Consider the following 17,252-nt stretch of genomic DNA (forward strand, 5'->3'; position numbering starts at 1 on the left):
AGCCTTGGTGGTCGAAAAGGCTGGTAATCAAACTCGCCGGTAGCGAATCTACGAAGCCAACATCTAAGATTTTCCCCCAAAATAATAGTGGGTACGTTGTGAACGTTCTTGATCAATTCGTCTGGCGGAAATTAAGGCTTTTCCTAGTTTATGTCTCCAATAATGACTCTCTATCTCTAATTCCATTGAATTCGGCAATTGCTCGGGAATAAAGAACTGTCTGAAGAAGGGAAAAAGAAAGATATAAACGAGTGATTACTTCAGTCTAAATGTAGATCTTTTCGACTTAAACAAATAGAATTGTCATACTATCACGACGAATTATCTTTTTACATTTCCGGAAGAAAAGAGGATCATGGTACATTGAGATAATAACTGTGAAACATGCTATTTTGTGATTAAAGGAATCTTTTAGAAAAATTCATTTTATGTAACTCAGAGATTGAAGTTAAAATCAAACTTAAAGGCATATGCATTAATAATGAATTGTTCTCTGAATTAAGTGTAATACTTTTACATTTCTGGTTGGTATGAGGATATTTATCAGCGATGGCTCAATCGTTTTCCCGTCAAAAGGTGTAAAACTCGCGTTTTGTACGGAAAGCACGGTTCCATAAATAGTTATTTTTTGTTTTTAAATAAAATGTAATAGGAAATGTCTTGAATATAACAAATGAAAGTCAAAAGGTGTAAAACTCACTTTTTGTTCCGAAAGTAAGGTTCATAATGAGTTATAATTTTCTTTTAAATAAAATTTAGTATCTTTCTAGGAAAAGTTTTGAATATAACGGATGAATGCCAAAAGGTATAAAACTCACTTTTAGTTTGGGAAGTTAAACTCATAATGAGTTATTTTTTGTTTTAAAATAAAATGTAGTGTCTTTCTAGGAAAAATCTTGAATGTAACAATTGGACGTTAATAGGTGTTAAACTCACCTTTTGTTCGGAAAGTAAGGTTCATAATAAGTCATATTTTTCCTTTAAATAAAATTTAGTATCTTTCTAGGAAAAATTTTGAATGTAATAGATGAATGTTAAAAGGTGTAAAACTCACCTTTTGTTCGAAAATTAAGGTTCATAATGAGTTATTTTTTGTTTTTAAATAAAATTTAGTATCTTTCTAGGAAAAGTCTTGAATGCAACAACTGGATGTCAAAAAGTGTAAAAATCACCTTTTGTTCGGAAAGTAAGGTTCATAATAAGTTATATTTTTATTTTAAATTAAATTTAGTATCTTTCTAGGAAAAGTTTTGAATGTAACGGATGAATGTTAAAAGGTGTAAAACTCTCTAAAACTTTTATTCGGAATGTAAAGCTCATAATGAGTCATTTTTTGTTTTAAAATAAAATGTAGAATCTTTCTAGAAAATTTTTTGAATCTATTACTCCACAAGTGAGTATAAATTCTTTATCTGCCAGTTGGTGTTGCACTGTTATATTAAATTCGTATTACAACTTTAGAAATTGGCATTTTTGCAATATAAATAAATATAATATTAAAGATAAGTTTTCTTGCAATTATATTAATAAAATTAATTAATGAAATTTTTTTCCAAACATTGCGAAACTCTACTTTTGAGTTTGGATTGAGAATAATAAAAAAAAAACGACCACCTTATCAGCCGAACTCTTTAATATATGCTGTCCATGACAAAATTTATAAGTAATGTATGGGTGATTCTCACCAAAAACGTCAATTTACTGTAACTGTCACGGATACCTAATATCTTACTTTCCCGGCATGTCACCAACAATATTTTCAATAATAACTTGCTTAAAAATTGCGTGTACATTTTTCTGTGTAATTTTTTACTTTTAAACTATTAAAGTGAATATTGAAGTATGTGCACAAGGAATGATTTCCAAAATATTTTGTAAAAAGAAGTAACTTAGTTTTAGAATAATTTGTGTGTCACGTATAGGTTATTTTCCTACCTTGTTTTTTTATTTCCCTATAACCTACATAAAAGAATTGTTTGTTTAAATGTATGACTGGTAAGCTATTTCGTTAAAATAAATCTTCCAGCAAGAATAGAGAAAAGTTTAAAAAAAAATCCATTTTAACAGATTTTAAAAAGTAAATAGGTTTTTATGTTGTCTTTTCTTGCCTTCTCTAAATCATTAATAACATTTTTTATTTTTAAAAATTATTCTGAAGTGTTTAAATAGTTTTTTTTCCTAGTGTTTTTTTTCTTCTGAAAATTACATGAGCTTTTGTTTCATTTTTATAATAGTTTCTTTTAAGCATTAATGGGCAAAGAGAATTAAATTAAAGACAAATTAGAGATTGGATATATTTTTATAAAATCTCTTATTCAAGCTTTAAAATATAGTTTCTAAACACGTTATTAGTTATTAGGTGTAAACAGTATTGGAAAAGTGGATATTGTATGTAAGTGTAAAAAATACTAAATATAATGCAATGTCTATAATTTGTCTTTTAATCTAAAGAAGCTCTGATAAATTGAAATTATATATGTGAACCTATATTGAGATTTAAGTTCTTTTAAAGAAATGTATAATTCAAAATAAATTAGAAAGTGAAGTTTATTAAGTATTTTGAAAAAGAGGAATTAAACAGACTTCTAAGGATGCTCAATCAAATTAAACAGAAAAAAAGTCATGCTTTTGATTAATTTTCAGAAAGCCATTTCGCTTAAGGAATCTCAAATAAGAATAATATGAACTCGCTAGGGTTTCTGATATTGTGAGGAAAACTTTTGATGGATAAAAAATGCGACATTTTGGAAACTTTTTCAGTTTTTGCCGTAAAACATAGAAAGAGTGTATCGTTCGTGCAATTTGAATCGTATCAAATTTAAAAAGCATTAATGTTACTGGTAAACATTAAATGTGATATAACGGTTTGGCCAGAATCAGTAGTCAAAGATTAGAAAACTTATCCATTTCGGTTGAAAAAAAAAACAAAAACATTACGCTCACTTACAAACATCTGTGGCCCGAAATTCTATTCCAACTGAAAATATAAGATTAGGAGGTAACAGAGCAGTTGTTTTCAACTTATTTTGACTCATACCCCTTTTCCATTATCACTAGATACTCATTCTGCAATCTTACTCAGCATATACATATACAGTGGTGGCCAAAAGTGTGGACACTTTTTGAAAGTTGCATGTTTTTCAACTTTTTGTGCTTGTAGAATATATTAATTTTCACTTAAATACAAACGTTTATATATCAAATTGAAGGTAATTTAATGTAGAATTCAATAATAAATACAGTATTGCAATATCTGTATTACAAAAAAGGTTATGCAACAAATAGTCAGATCTATCTTAGATTTGCATTTTTTTAAAGTGATACTTACACAATCAATACTTAGTAGGATAACCCTTATTTTTTAAGACAGCTTCACAGCGTTTTTTCATCGAGTGAACGAGTGTTTGGAGTTCATCTTTCGTAATCACATGGTGCCAAGAATCAATTATAGATTCAATAAGTTGTCTTTTATTGGATGGGCGTTTTTTTCGTACAAGAATTTTCAAACGTCGCCACAAATTTTCAATTTTATTGAGATCAGAGCTGTTTCCGGGCCATGATAATATATCTATGCCTTTATTTTGAAAGCATGCTTTGCATACTTTTGCTGTGTGGCATGGAGCTGAATCCTGTTGAAAAATAAATGGTGCGTTGTTGGGGAAGAGATCCCTGTTTGAAGGTATCAATTTTGGTTTCAGGGCAGTTTCGATGTATTTTTTGGCATTCAGGATGCCATCAATCACTTGAATTTGGCCCACACCATCTGCAGACATACATGCCCAAATCATGACATTTGTTGGATTTTTTGTAGTTGCTTCAATGCAATCATGATGAAGCGCTTAACCTACTCTACGTCACACGTATTTTCTACCATCACTTCCAGAGAGCGATATTTTACTCTTATTACTCCAGATTACTTGCTTCCATTGATTTTCTGACCATTTAATGTGTTCTTTTGCCGACTTAACTCGTTTTTTGCGTTGCTTTTGACTTAAATATGGTTTTTTCCTTGGAATTCTAGCTTGTAGTCCAAATCCTGATATCCTTCTTTTTATTGTTCTTGAACTTACTGCTATACCAGCTACATTCATTTCACATCTAATGGCATCTGATGACATTTTTCTATCTGGAAGGCATAGCCATTTAATTTTTTTATCGGTAGTAGCACTTGTGCATTTTTTTCGGCCTGTTATGGCAGCCTGAATGCCAAGAAATACATCGAAACTGTCCTGAAACCAAAATTGATACCCGCCATCAGGGATCTCTTCCCCTACAACGCACTATTTATTTTTCAGCAGGATTCAGCTCCATGCCACACAGCAAAAGTATGCAAAGCATGCTTTCAAAATAAAGGCATAGATATATTACCATGGCCGGGAAACAGCCCTGATCTCAATCCAATTGAAAATTTGTGTAGACGTTCGAAACTTTTTGTACGAAAAAAAACGTCCATCCAATAAAAGACAACTTATTGAAGCTATAATTGATTCTTGGCACCATGTGATTACGAAAGATGAACCCCAAACACTCGTTCACTCGATAAAAAGACGATGTGAAGCTGTCTTAAAAAATAAGGGTTATCCTACTAAGTATTGATTGTGTAAGTATCACTTTAAAAAAATGCAAATCTAAGGTAGATCTGACTATTTGTTGCATAACTTTTTTTGTAATACAGATATTGCAATACTGTATTTATTATTGAATTCTACATTAAATTACCTTCAATTTGATATATAAACGTTTGCATTTAAGTGAAAATTAATATATTCTACAAGCACACAAAGTTGAAAAACATGAAACTTTCAAAAAGTGTCCACACTTTTGGCCACCACTGTATATATATATATATATATATATATATATATATATATATATATATATATATATATATATATATATATATATATATATATATATATATATATATATACGCACTATCTTCATTTAAACTTGTATTTTTTCTCAAAATGTTTTAAAACGTAAGCAACAAAACATGGAAAATTTGGGAAAAAATATTTTTCCGCACTAATTGTTTAACACGTTGCCGCAAATGACGGCTATAGTTGTCCTCCAAACAAGAACCTCTTTTAGTGGATCTGTTAATTACCACTTTTTCTAAAAAACTAATTCCTATTCGTATTCAATGAAATTATTGTCTTTTAACCAATTGCATTCTTGAATCTATTTTACGATTATGTAAGCTAATCTTTTCTCTTAATTTCTTTTATTTCATTGCTACAAGACGAAGTTACACATGATGGAGAGGTTAAAGCCTCGAATATGCAACTGACTATGTATCTTGAAAGTTAGCTCAAGAATCCTTGAATATAATCGAATTTGTAATAAAGATCATGAAAAGTTTCGTGGTTCTGCGTATTTTAATTGATACAAAAAGGAACATCACAAGCACAAGGTGTACTAATATGATTGTTTATTATTCAGTAATGTATCGAAATAAAATGTGACATTTCAGATAACATATCAATTGTTTTTTTTGTTACCATCAATAGTTTTCATTAAAAAACTGACAAAATGTGATTATTTACGCTTCCTAACATGCGACTTGCTCTCAATTTTATATGACAGTCAAAAACAATTGAAAAAAAATGCGTTCTTGAGAACGTTCTTCAAATTAAAAGTCTGCGGCAAACTGTTAAACAAAATAAAATTGTGCATGTCATTAAGTATTTAGCCACTTTATTTTTCTTTCTAATTTTTGGATACATGATAAAGTGTTGAAAATTTCGAACACATGTCACTTTCAACGTTGTGAACTTGAAAAGAGTGAATCAATGAGATAAATAAACACGAAAGGAAGCAATGCCCTGGAAGGCATATCTTCAATTAGATTTGAACACTAAAGACAAAGCTTTTCAGTCTGAATTCTCTTCCAATATGTGTATAGATTGAAAATCCATTTCATGTTCAAGAAATTCATTTTACGAAACATCCAAAAACGTTTCCAACGGAAATAACTTCTGATGGCTAACTTCTCATTAAAAAAAAGGAGAAACCTATTCCATTAATTACATTTTCTAAGAACACCACTTGGAGGACCCTGGCCGAATGCCAGGTATCTCGTGGAGTCCCATGGACTGTCATTGCTCAGACCACTCTAGCTTGATCCCAGGCGGTAGGAGATCAAGATTGTGATGGTGTTTTCCCATTGAAGAAGGACTCTGCTCCTATGTTTCTCATTGCATACATTATTCTTCGTGATTTCCCATATACGAACTCATAACTTGAACCATTTTGTTAACTTTGCTTCGGGGCGGTATGTTAAGATTAAAATGTTCTAATGTTTCTAATGTTTGATGATGTGTTTAGATTTGCAAAATTAAAAAAAAATTCTATCTACAATTATATTTCAATTGTCATCTCACTACCACTTGGTAAAATCGTTCTCAAAAAAGTTAAAGCTGGCCAGTATGACTTTAGTATACTATTCGATGCAGAATATAACTTTCCTTAATTGTGCTTTTCATGAAAATTTTACTTTCAGTGCTTCCTTTGGATGTTTTAATGGAAATTTCGTAATTTTTTCTGCTTTCAAAAGTTTAGCTCGCATCAAAAAGCGTTGCAAGCAAATAGTATTCTGATTTGGGATGAACAAAGTGAAATCAAATAATTTCCAACTTTCTGGGAATTAATCACAAAGAAAAGTCTAGTTTGGGCAGAATTCATTATGTTGTCAGTGTCGAAAACGTGGTAATATTATCTGTTTTCAAAATTAAAATTGTAGCTAAAATGAGACTTTTCTACTAGCTTTGATGAAAATGTTGGCACCAATTTTTTATAACTTTCCATAACCTATCATAGTTTGCAATACCATGAGTTCGAAATGCAATACTATCACGACGAATTTCTTTTCCATGTGCATACCTGCCAACTTTTAATCCCTTCCATTATCATTTTTCCCAGTGGTATTAAAATGGAATTAAAACTTCAATTTTAAGCAAACAAATACGTTGTATATGAGCAAACTTAAGTTGAAAACCATGTCAGTAACGCATATTAATATATGTGCTTAATTTTTGTAAGAATAGTGGTGATCAATATCATTTAAAAATTAAGATTATAAAAGAAAAAATAGTATATAATCAGAGATGCCAACTGCTCCGGACACGCTAAGATAATTAAAAGAACGGTAAGTAACTACAAAGTAAATTTTGCAAATATTTGACTATTTTGCATGCTTTTTATAAGGTATAGCATGACATAAGTACTAAAAAGTGGTTAATTTTATAAGCCTACGAATTATTTAGAAATAGTGGTGGATAAAAATCTAGTAAATTGAATTTATTAAACCAAGAATCACAATTGATAAACTACCACTTAAAAATATATATTTGCTGTCCGGAGCAAGTTGGCATGTCTGTATAATTACTACCACTTTAAATATGAAAATAAAAGTTGGCAGGTATGCATGTGTATGAAAATTATAAATTTCAGGTAATAGGGCGTAATTTTATAAAGGATTTTTATGACTACAAATAAAGTTCTATTAGTGCATTTAAATTCCATACTAAAATATTTCAGGCATAAATACATGTAAACAAATTTCTTTTTGAGAAATATAACTAATTTCATAGAGCACATGCGCAACACCGTGGAATCACCCTGTATACTACTGTTTGTGACCATAGCTAAATCTCGGGGTTTAAATAAAGGAAAGCTTAGTGCCAAATATTTTTATTAATTACAAATAGCACGCGGACAAACATAAATTTGAATAACTATGAGAAGCAGAAAAAAGAAGGGTCCATTCTGTTCAAAGTCTGAGCATCTACTGCCTGTTCAGATGGCGCTGTAACATACCTGCCAACTTTTACTCCTTTCGAGGATGATTTTCCCCAGTGGTAGTAATATGAAATTTAAATTACAATTTTAGGCAGAAACATTCGTTGTATTTTGAATAAGCTAATGCGGAGTACAACGGAACTTGAACTGGTGTTTCTTACAGAGTGCCTGTCCTCGAAGCGGACAATTGACTCTTTCATATGAGCTTGAGCCCGTGGGCCCCTGTAATGTTGACAATGGAAAGATGGGTAGAGTGGCGAGCGAAAACTCAGAGGCGGAAGAGCAGTATTACATCTTATTATATAAGCTTAATTTTTAAAAAATAGTGGTAGTCAAAAAATTTATAAATTAAGTTTATAAATGCAAGAAATATATAGGAAACATACATTTTACTACCACTTTAAATATAGAAATAAATTTTTACGTCAAATGCGTAAAAGTTGGCAGGTATGCTGTAATAGTGGGGAAAGAGGAAAGTTTGTCATATGTTCTAATTTTTGAATACTACACTTGTGTAGTATTCAAAACTGTGTATTGTGTTTTGAATACGACACTGTTAGAAATGTTGAAGATAAATATCATTCAAACTTGCTGCAATCTTAATATGGAGATAAATTGAATTCTATAGTCATACATGTTAACCTTGATTGTGAACCTTCATATTGAGATTTAACATGAAATGAAGAGAAATGTAGTTCAATTTAAACTTTTAATATCAAATTTGTACTGCATAAATGTTTGACGTTGATCTAATTTTTCTAAAAATGTATAAAGGATTATCTTCATAAATGTAAGCTTATGTTACCCAATGGGATGGTGTATTTGTGGTAAAAACTTCAAATCATTTCTTACCAAAGAGATAAAAAAATGCACTTACTAGGTTGCTCAGCCTGTAGGAAGATCATGTAGAAGAGTATACAACACAATAAACCTAAAAGAAGTGTGGTCAAACTCAGAACTAGTTCAAAAGTTGTCCTGAATCTGTGCCTAGAACGAGACACGCATCGTGTTCTTCCCTTCTCTATTTTCAGCTGCACCATTTCGGTCTGTGGAAGTGGGGATTTTTCAACTGTCACCTCTGCCAAAGGGTTCTCCTGAATTCTAACCATGGTTTTTTTAGAGTCTTCCTTCTTGCCTGCATTGCCGTTTGCCAGCATTTCGTATTCAGGTAAGTTGTCAGCTTGGTTTGGAGAGCCCTTCAGGACCATCTTCATTAGGTGTTCGCCGGTATACCAAGTATTATCATGGCTGACCTGAAATACAACGAAAACTATTTCAGTTACAGCTACTTTAAGTTACTACATAACTCCTATTGTAACCATTAATTTTTTTTTCATTTTAATGAAAAGCAATGTATCTAGATGTTCCCAAACGGTTCCAAATCACAGCATTCTAACAAGATTTAAATTTTTTTTATGGCACCCGGGCTATATAATATTTTACTGCGATATAATATTACATACATATGTATGTTACATATTGTAAGATTGAAAAAAGAAACCATGAATGCTGAAAGTGTGAAAAATACATAGCTTATACTTATAATTGTTAACATAGTCATGCATACTATAACGTAGTTAACCAACAGCAAACACACCTCTTACTTAAAAATCTCGAAATTACTCCAAATGTAATTAATAAGTAGGTATTTATAATTATTTATAGTAAGTATAAATATTGTCAGTGATAATGAAATTAATAGTATTTATCATTCATATTCTAAGATATTTGGGATTCCTTTAGCGCGATGGGGGGACTTTGCTCATCGCATAACTTTTCAAATCGTAGAATAAAGCTTGATATAATAAAAGATATTTAAATTTTTTTTTAAATTTATTTTCGGGTGATATTTGGTTTTTAGAATCGCTAAAAACTCAGCCTCGGATTGTAAAAATGCATAACATTTGCGTTGCGCATAATGTAGTGAAAAGAATCATAGTTCTTAATCAATGCCAATGCAATCATAGCATTTTCATTAGTACAGGTTGATAAAAACATGCGACAAACGAGAATTTTTTTATCAAAATCGAATGTTTTAAAATATATGCAATTCATATGATGAATTTATATTCAATTTGTAAATGTAAGCTCGTCGGTAAGCTTTTTATTTTGGACACACCTCAAAAAGCGTGTTAAGAAAATGGATAGAGCTCAAAACTCGCCTTTTTCAGTTTTCAACTCAAATTTAAAAACTAAACGATTAATTTTGTACTTGCTTTTTTAAACGATAAGAAGAATAATCATTTTGGGGTCAAATTGGGGGACTTTGATGTCGGGGTGGCTTGGCATATTACAGATGTGAGATTTTCCTCAATGTCTTTGCATTCATTAAACGATGAAGGATTTTCAAAAATATAAATTCTCGCCACATCAATTTAATATCACTACTATAAATTTATAAGACCCGTGACAACCTTGTTAACTAACTGTTAACTTCAAAAATCTTTTCGAAATAGACTAATTTGAGAAATGCTCTATGTGATTTAGGCAAATGGGCGACATCATGAATTTATTTCGATCCATTAGTTTACTTTTTAAAAAATAAAAATTTCATAAAGTAGAATTCGAAAAACAGAATCAAATACTACGTGCATTTCCTTTAACGCGCATTTTAAGCCATACCCATTTTCCTAAACCCGCAATTTCAGCTGTGTCCATTTCCTTAAACACGCTTTTTGAGCCCTGTCAATTTTCCTAAACGCACTTTTTGAGCTCTGTCCATTTCTTACACATGCTTTTTGAACTGTATCGATTTCCTTACACACACATTTTGAGCTCTCAATTTTCTTAAACCGCGTTTTGAACTATATCCATTTCTAAAGTACACTTTTAAGCTGTATCCATTTTCTTAAACACGCATTTTGAGCAAACACCAAAGTAAGAACTCTCAAGAGATTTTTTTATCTTGTTCTCTAATACAAGTGCAATATTTTTTCGTTATGAAATAGTATATCAAACTTGAGGTATTCACTATGTATTGCTACAATTTGCAGTAAAATTCCTCATATTTAACAACAACACACAAAGGCAGAAAAGGATGAGCTATTGATCAACGTTTTATTACTTTCGAAACTCGATCTGCCGTAAACAGATCGCCAATCGTCCATAAATAAAGTTCTTTTTGTAAAAATTATAGTGGTTTGTCGCACAGACGAGCACGTATTCCAAAATCTTGGAATTTTGGAACGTGCGAAAGAATTTCTCGAAGGGAGTTGTTCACTTGGGAAACAAAAAAAGGGAAATAAATTCCCCAAATACTTTGCAGAGTTTCCTTCGCCACTTAATTAATCGCATTCTCTTCATCTTAATCTAAAGAATGAGGATTTTTTCCCTTTTCACTGACTGGCTTAGGGAACTTTAATAGAATCACGTTAATTAACAGCTTTTTGGCTAGTTTTTGCAGTTGCTTAATTTGATTTAAATTATGCAGTAGTGTTTCGGTTCAGATAATATGAGAAGAATTAAAAATAAAAGTAGTTTAATATTTTTAAGACTATTAACAAAGTTCTAACCGAAATGTTGGTATTTTATTTATAAATTACATTTGGTTTAAAGAAAAATGCATCAAGTTCGTACAAATAAAGTGCCATTTCACAGAATTATACAATGTCCTTGAAATTTATTATTTTTTTGTGATTTTGCGAATTCATAATTACAAAGAGTTTAGACGCGGTATTATATTCTTTGTAATTTTGTATTTTCACTTCTAAGAAATATTACGCTGTGTACTATTAATGTCAAATTATTGTAGGCGTGTCAAACTTTTTTACGTAAAAATATATTTTTCTTAACAATTGTAATGAAAACAACTTGTATACTTACACTATTAAGCAAACACCTAAAAAGTTTTACGATGTGTTAGAACACATGTAAATGGGACACACGAGTACCACGTTAGGATCGAAGATCAAAAACTCAAGAAGTGAAATTAACTTTAACCCTTTGACGTATCATTCAACACCATAGTAATGTGTCTAGAAATACTATTTATTTCACGGCAAAATAATTAAAAAAAAAAAAAAAAACGGTAAATAACTACAAACTAAATTTTGCAAATATTTGACTAGTTTTGCTTGCTTTGTAAAAGGTATAGCATGACATAACTATTAAAAAGTGGTGAATTATATAAACCTACGAATTATTTAGAAATAGTGGTGGATAAAAATCTTCTAAATTGAATTTATTAAACCAAGAATCCCAATTGATAAACTACCATTTTAAAATATTTATTCGCTGTCCGGGGAAAGTTGGTATCTCTGTGTTGAAGACGTCTGAGACACGTCAATTATTGTTTTGACATAAGAGAGAAATGACGTCTCCCAGACGTCTTCGTATGTCAAGGTGTTAAGAGACCCAAACTTTTAATCACTCTCTCGACTGAACTCATGGGCTATGAAGCTTCAAATACTGAACAGAATAGTTCAAAACATCAAAATGAAGACAAACTATGAGAGGATAACTTAAAAGAACGCAATGGGAGAAGTCTCTTCCAACTATTTGTTTGTATTTTGAAATTCCTTTTTCAGCATTTGAAACTTTATAGCTTACTTTAGTTTCGTCCGAACTCAGTTTTATTATATTTAAAATTAGTTATGGATGTGAAACAGAATTTGAGATGTAAAGTTTCTCTCGCAGTAAAGCGTCCTCTTAAGTTAATTCACGGAGAATTTATTTAAGTAAATAAATAATATTTTTTGTTTTATTCCCTTCATAGTTGCTGTAGTTCATTTACGTCGCACTAGAGCTGCACAATAGGCTATAGGCAACGGTCTGGGAAACATCCCTGAAGATGATTCGAAGATATGCCATTACAATTTTGATCCCCTGCAGAGGGTATGACACCCCCTCTTCAGTAACCCAACGACCTGCACGCGAAATCAAGCTCTTTACGGTAGAACAGTTCAACGAGGACCAATACCGCACACCCTCGGCCCCTACGCAGACTGATCCAAGTGGTCACCCACCCGCACACTAACCGTAGCCAGTGATGCTCGACTTTTATTTCCCTCATAGCGGCAGGGTTAGCTTTGGTTTGGAAGGACGTTGGATTCATGCTCGTGAGAAAGGGAGTTCGAATCGAGCTGGTCGAAGATTCCCCGTGTAGTGAATGGTGACTGGTGCAAGTAAAATCTCTCGGGTCGAAAACACATATAAGTAGTATCACAACTACAATAACATCCATGTTCCCATAACAAATTATACCACTGGGCTTGCTGAATTGGAGATTGATCGTTCTCTGGTTCAGGTCAAAATTACGATCTATGAATGAATAAATCTGCCCTATAAAAATGTAAAATTTTGTTTTCAATCAATCACAATTTTTAAAGTTTATCACAAATACAATAACCTCCATGTTCCCATAACAAATTATACCACTGGGGTTGCTGAATTGGAGATTGATCGTTCCCTGGTTCAGGTCAAAATTACGATCTATGAATGAATAAATCTGCCCTATAAAAATGTAAAAAATTTTTTTCAATCAATCACAATTTTTAAAGTTTATCACAAATACAATAACCTCCATGTTCTCATAACAAATTATACCACTGGGGTTGCTGAATTGGAGATTGAACGTTTTCTGGTTCAGGTCAAAATTACGATCTATGAATAAATAAATCTGACCTATAAAAATTTACATTTTTTTTCTCAATCAATCACAATCTTTAAGGTTTGGTAACTAGTGCCAATAAAACGAATTTTAATGAAAGAAATAAACAGGTTTACCGGTTTGAAAGTGACAGATCAACAACGCTCTTAAATTGTAAAGAAAGTAACACCTTTATTCAAGTCACAAAAGCTTTCGTTCGTTTTTCGATGTTGAATTGTAGATTGTTAAAAGTAACAGCGAAATGAAGTACGTGCATGACTCACGGTTCCACTGAACTCCAAAATAATGGCTTGGGTAAAGTGTTGTGGCTTTTATGGAAACCTTAGTTAACGATTTGAAGCATGTTTAAAACCTGCTTTTATGGCCATCTATAAATCTCTTGGCGATAGGTCTAAGTGCAAGTTAGCAACGAAACTGACGGAAGTGAGATCCAGTTTAATCACTTTATGCAACTTTCTGCATTATCTAAAGTGGTGGCTCTATCTTGCATTTTATCTTTTACCTTCAATAACAACAAACTATAATTCTGTTAACAGATATAATTGCCATTTTTATATTCATTTGTTTGCACTAATACAATTTAGAAGAAAAAAATTACAAAGTTTCTGTTTTGAAATTGATGGTGAATAATTTAATAAGAAAATAGAGAAATGTTTTATGTACTACAGCTATTATACCACACTGTTTCATATGACGAATAACGCGGGTTTTCAAGTGAAGAAGTTCACTTTGTGTAATAAATATGAATTAAGCTTAACAATAGACGTAATATGATTCCTTTGCTTATGTAAACCTAATACGTAGCAATTTTGAAGTTAATCGAAATTTTTAGTTATTGTAATTATTTTTCCATTAGAGCTTTCTGATAAATAATAATTTTGATGTAGATAACGTGAAAAACAGCGTGATCCATTATTTTTTTTTATGGTATAGAGTAATTGCTTTGCCACTGGCTGGAGAATTACAGATACCACCCTTATTTTCGAAAACTACCTCTACAACAAACCAATCAAATTTTATTGCACGAAGTTGGTCAAAAAGAAAACGTTTTTAGTTATTGTAATTATTTTTCCATTAGAGCTTTCTGATAAATAATAATTTTGATGTAGATAACGTGAAAAACAGCGTGATCCATTATTTTTCTTTTATGGTATAGAGTAATTGCTTTGCCACTGGCTGGAGAATTACAGATACCACCTTTGTTTTCGAAAACTACCTCTACAACAAACCAATTTTACTTTATTGCACGAAGTTGGTCAAAAAGAAAAAGTTTTTAGTTATTGTAATTATTTTTCCATTAGAGCTTTCTGATAAATAATAATTTTGATGTAGATAACGTGAAAAACAGCGTGATCCATTTTATTTTTTATGGTATAGAGTAATTGCTTTGCCACTGGCTGGAGAATTACAGATACCACCCTTGTTTTCGAAAACTACCTCTACAACAAACCAATCTTATTTTATCGCACGAAGTTGGTCAAAAAGAAAAAGAATTGAAAAAAGAAAGAAAAAATGGAGAAAAAAAATTTAATGAAATTAAAAAGTGAAAAAAAAAAACTTGAAAAAAAAAAGAAAAAAAAAACTAGACATAAATAAATAAAAAAAATCAACAAAAAGTTGTGACCTCCTTATTACAATCACTGGTTACCCATTGGTCAGATGCTTTTTCTTTCTGGATTGACTCCGTTAAAAACCACAACATTTCAAATCATGGGTTGCAAAAACTGTCTCAATTGGTGTTTTTCGTCGGATTGATTTTCATATCCCGCCTATGTACATGTTTCAAGACGTCGCAAAATACTTTTCCTTCTTTAGCAATCATATTTATATTAAAATCACCGTCAAACCAGTAATTATATGTTAATAATAAAAATAATATAAAAATACTTTAAATTATTATTATGTAAATGCATTAAAAATGCCCGCTAGTCAAAAGAAAAAGAAAAACAGCAGCGGTCGCCATAGCAACGCACGCAATGACGACGCATGCGCACTGTTTACTATTACTCTTTAACACAGTTCAGAAAAGTGCGTGGACAACATCAAATCCAAACCAAGACCCATTTTGCAAATGGGCAAAAAAAAATATCTATCTACAAAGACAAATTTAAGTTTTTTCCCTAGAAAACATAATACATAGCCATTTTTAAAGGTAATCGAAATTTTCAATTATTGTAATTATTTTTCAGAGCTTTCTTATAATGCATCAAAATTTATACTAAATTAATAAAGATATTTAGAGATTTGTCGTCAAATTTTTAATCATCTCTCAACCTAAGCCTCAATGTATTGAAAATCAACAATTTCGAAGTAAATAACGTGAAAAATGGTGTGTTCTATTATTTTCTTATAGATACATTTTTTCTACAAAGCTTAACCTCAAGTGATTTAGAGCTATAGCTTCGCCACTGGCTGAAGAAATACAGATATCAGCCTTGTTTTCGTAAGTTACCTCTATAACAAACCAATCTTTCTTAATACGCCAAGCTGGGCAAAAGGGGAAAATATCTAAAAAGAAAAGACCAGCTCTAGGATTTTTTTTTTGCTTATGTATGCATAGTACATAGCCATTTTAAGGTTGTTCTTCGAAGTCAACGTAGCAGGTTTATGATGGTGAAGTAATATTGGCAACGGTAACCTTCGGTGGATTTTGCTTTACCGTAAATTTACATAAGTGGATGCGGAGCCTTAGAAAGATGCTATTCTCTTGGGCTTTTCTAAAATGCAGTATAAAGTAAGCTTTTTTTTCCCCCTCGCCAACTTCCCGTTTCTTTTCGTTTTCAGCCTGTTAATACTGTGGTGTTCAGATAAATATACTGTGGTGTTCAGATAAGGGAAAGAAAAAATAAGGAGAACCTGTTTGCTTTTTCACAGCCAAACAAGAATTCCAATATCGCCCAGAACTTCGCCGATAATTTTGGGGAAAGTGGTGTAAAGTACCGAATGAAGAATCAATCAGAAGTTGCCATATTATTCAACGAGTCAATAACATCGCCAAAATAAAGTAGAAAGAAAAAAGCTAATTACAACTAAAATGTTAAAAATTGGTTATAAAAACTTTCTTGTTGAAAGAGGAAATTTTTATGAAATACTTGTAAAAATATTTCCAAAATATTTTTACTTTTTCACTGCCGATCCCGTGCCAACGCGAGACGAAATTCTTCTTATCAGTTTGTGTCGATTAAACATATCAAGTAGTAGCAAGACTTACATCATCATTCAAATATTTTTACAGAAAATATGAAATTTTCTCAAGACAATAACAGATTGTTTATTGTAAAAAACTTTTACTAAATTTTTAAAATTAAAAAGGTTGCTGAAGTAGAAAAATTTAACTTTGATTTTATCTTTATTATATACCACTTTCAATGTTAGACAAAGCATAACCACCTGTATTCGGCTAAGAGTGAATGTGTTAATTAATTACGAACATAGTATAATAACTTTTACTAATCATTATAAGAATATATTCAGAATATATAAAGTCATTATACACCTTTATATATTTATTTAATACTTTTGTTTGCTAATTTCTTTTGTAAGTCATAGTAAGATTATATTTAAAACTTTTTTTTAATTATTTACTTCGTATTTAATTAAGTATTTCAGTTTATTAGTATAAACACTTTTATTAATTATTGTAAGAATGTATTTAAAATAATTGAATTATTTACTTTTCTTATAAGATATTGTATTTTATTAAGACATTGTAAGACTTTGTATTTTTATTTGAATAAAAATAGGTGTAATTAGCTTTAGAAATCAGTACTTTTTACATGTTTAAGAAAAACAGTTACGAGACAAATATCTAAGATTTATAAATAGTATTTTAGTTTTTATATAA

The 17,252-nt window shown here is 30.9% G+C and overlaps 1 protein-coding gene across 2 annotated transcripts in view; it reads right to left on the minus strand.

The window, feature by feature from the left end:
• The window catches only part of LOC107454885 (neprilysin-1), a 241,921-nt gene that overhangs the window by 34,287 nt on the left and 190,382 nt on the right, over window positions 1–17,252 (minus strand). For both annotated transcript variants that reach the window (XM_043044756.3, XM_043044755.3), the window contains exon 2: window positions 8,678–9,053. In XM_043044756.3, the coding sequence (XP_042900690.1) occupies window positions 8,678–9,014 (337 nt within the window). In that variant the 5' untranslated portion in view covers window positions 9,015–9,053. The remainder of the gene's footprint in view (window positions 1–8,677; window positions 9,054–17,252) is intronic.

Source organism: Parasteatoda tepidariorum, chromosome 9 (assembly GCF_982258835.1).
Source record: "Parasteatoda tepidariorum strain Cologne lab strain chromosome 9, Ptep-v5.0, whole genome shotgun sequence".
NCBI lineage: Eukaryota > Metazoa > Arthropoda > Arachnida > Araneae > Theridiidae > Parasteatoda > Parasteatoda tepidariorum.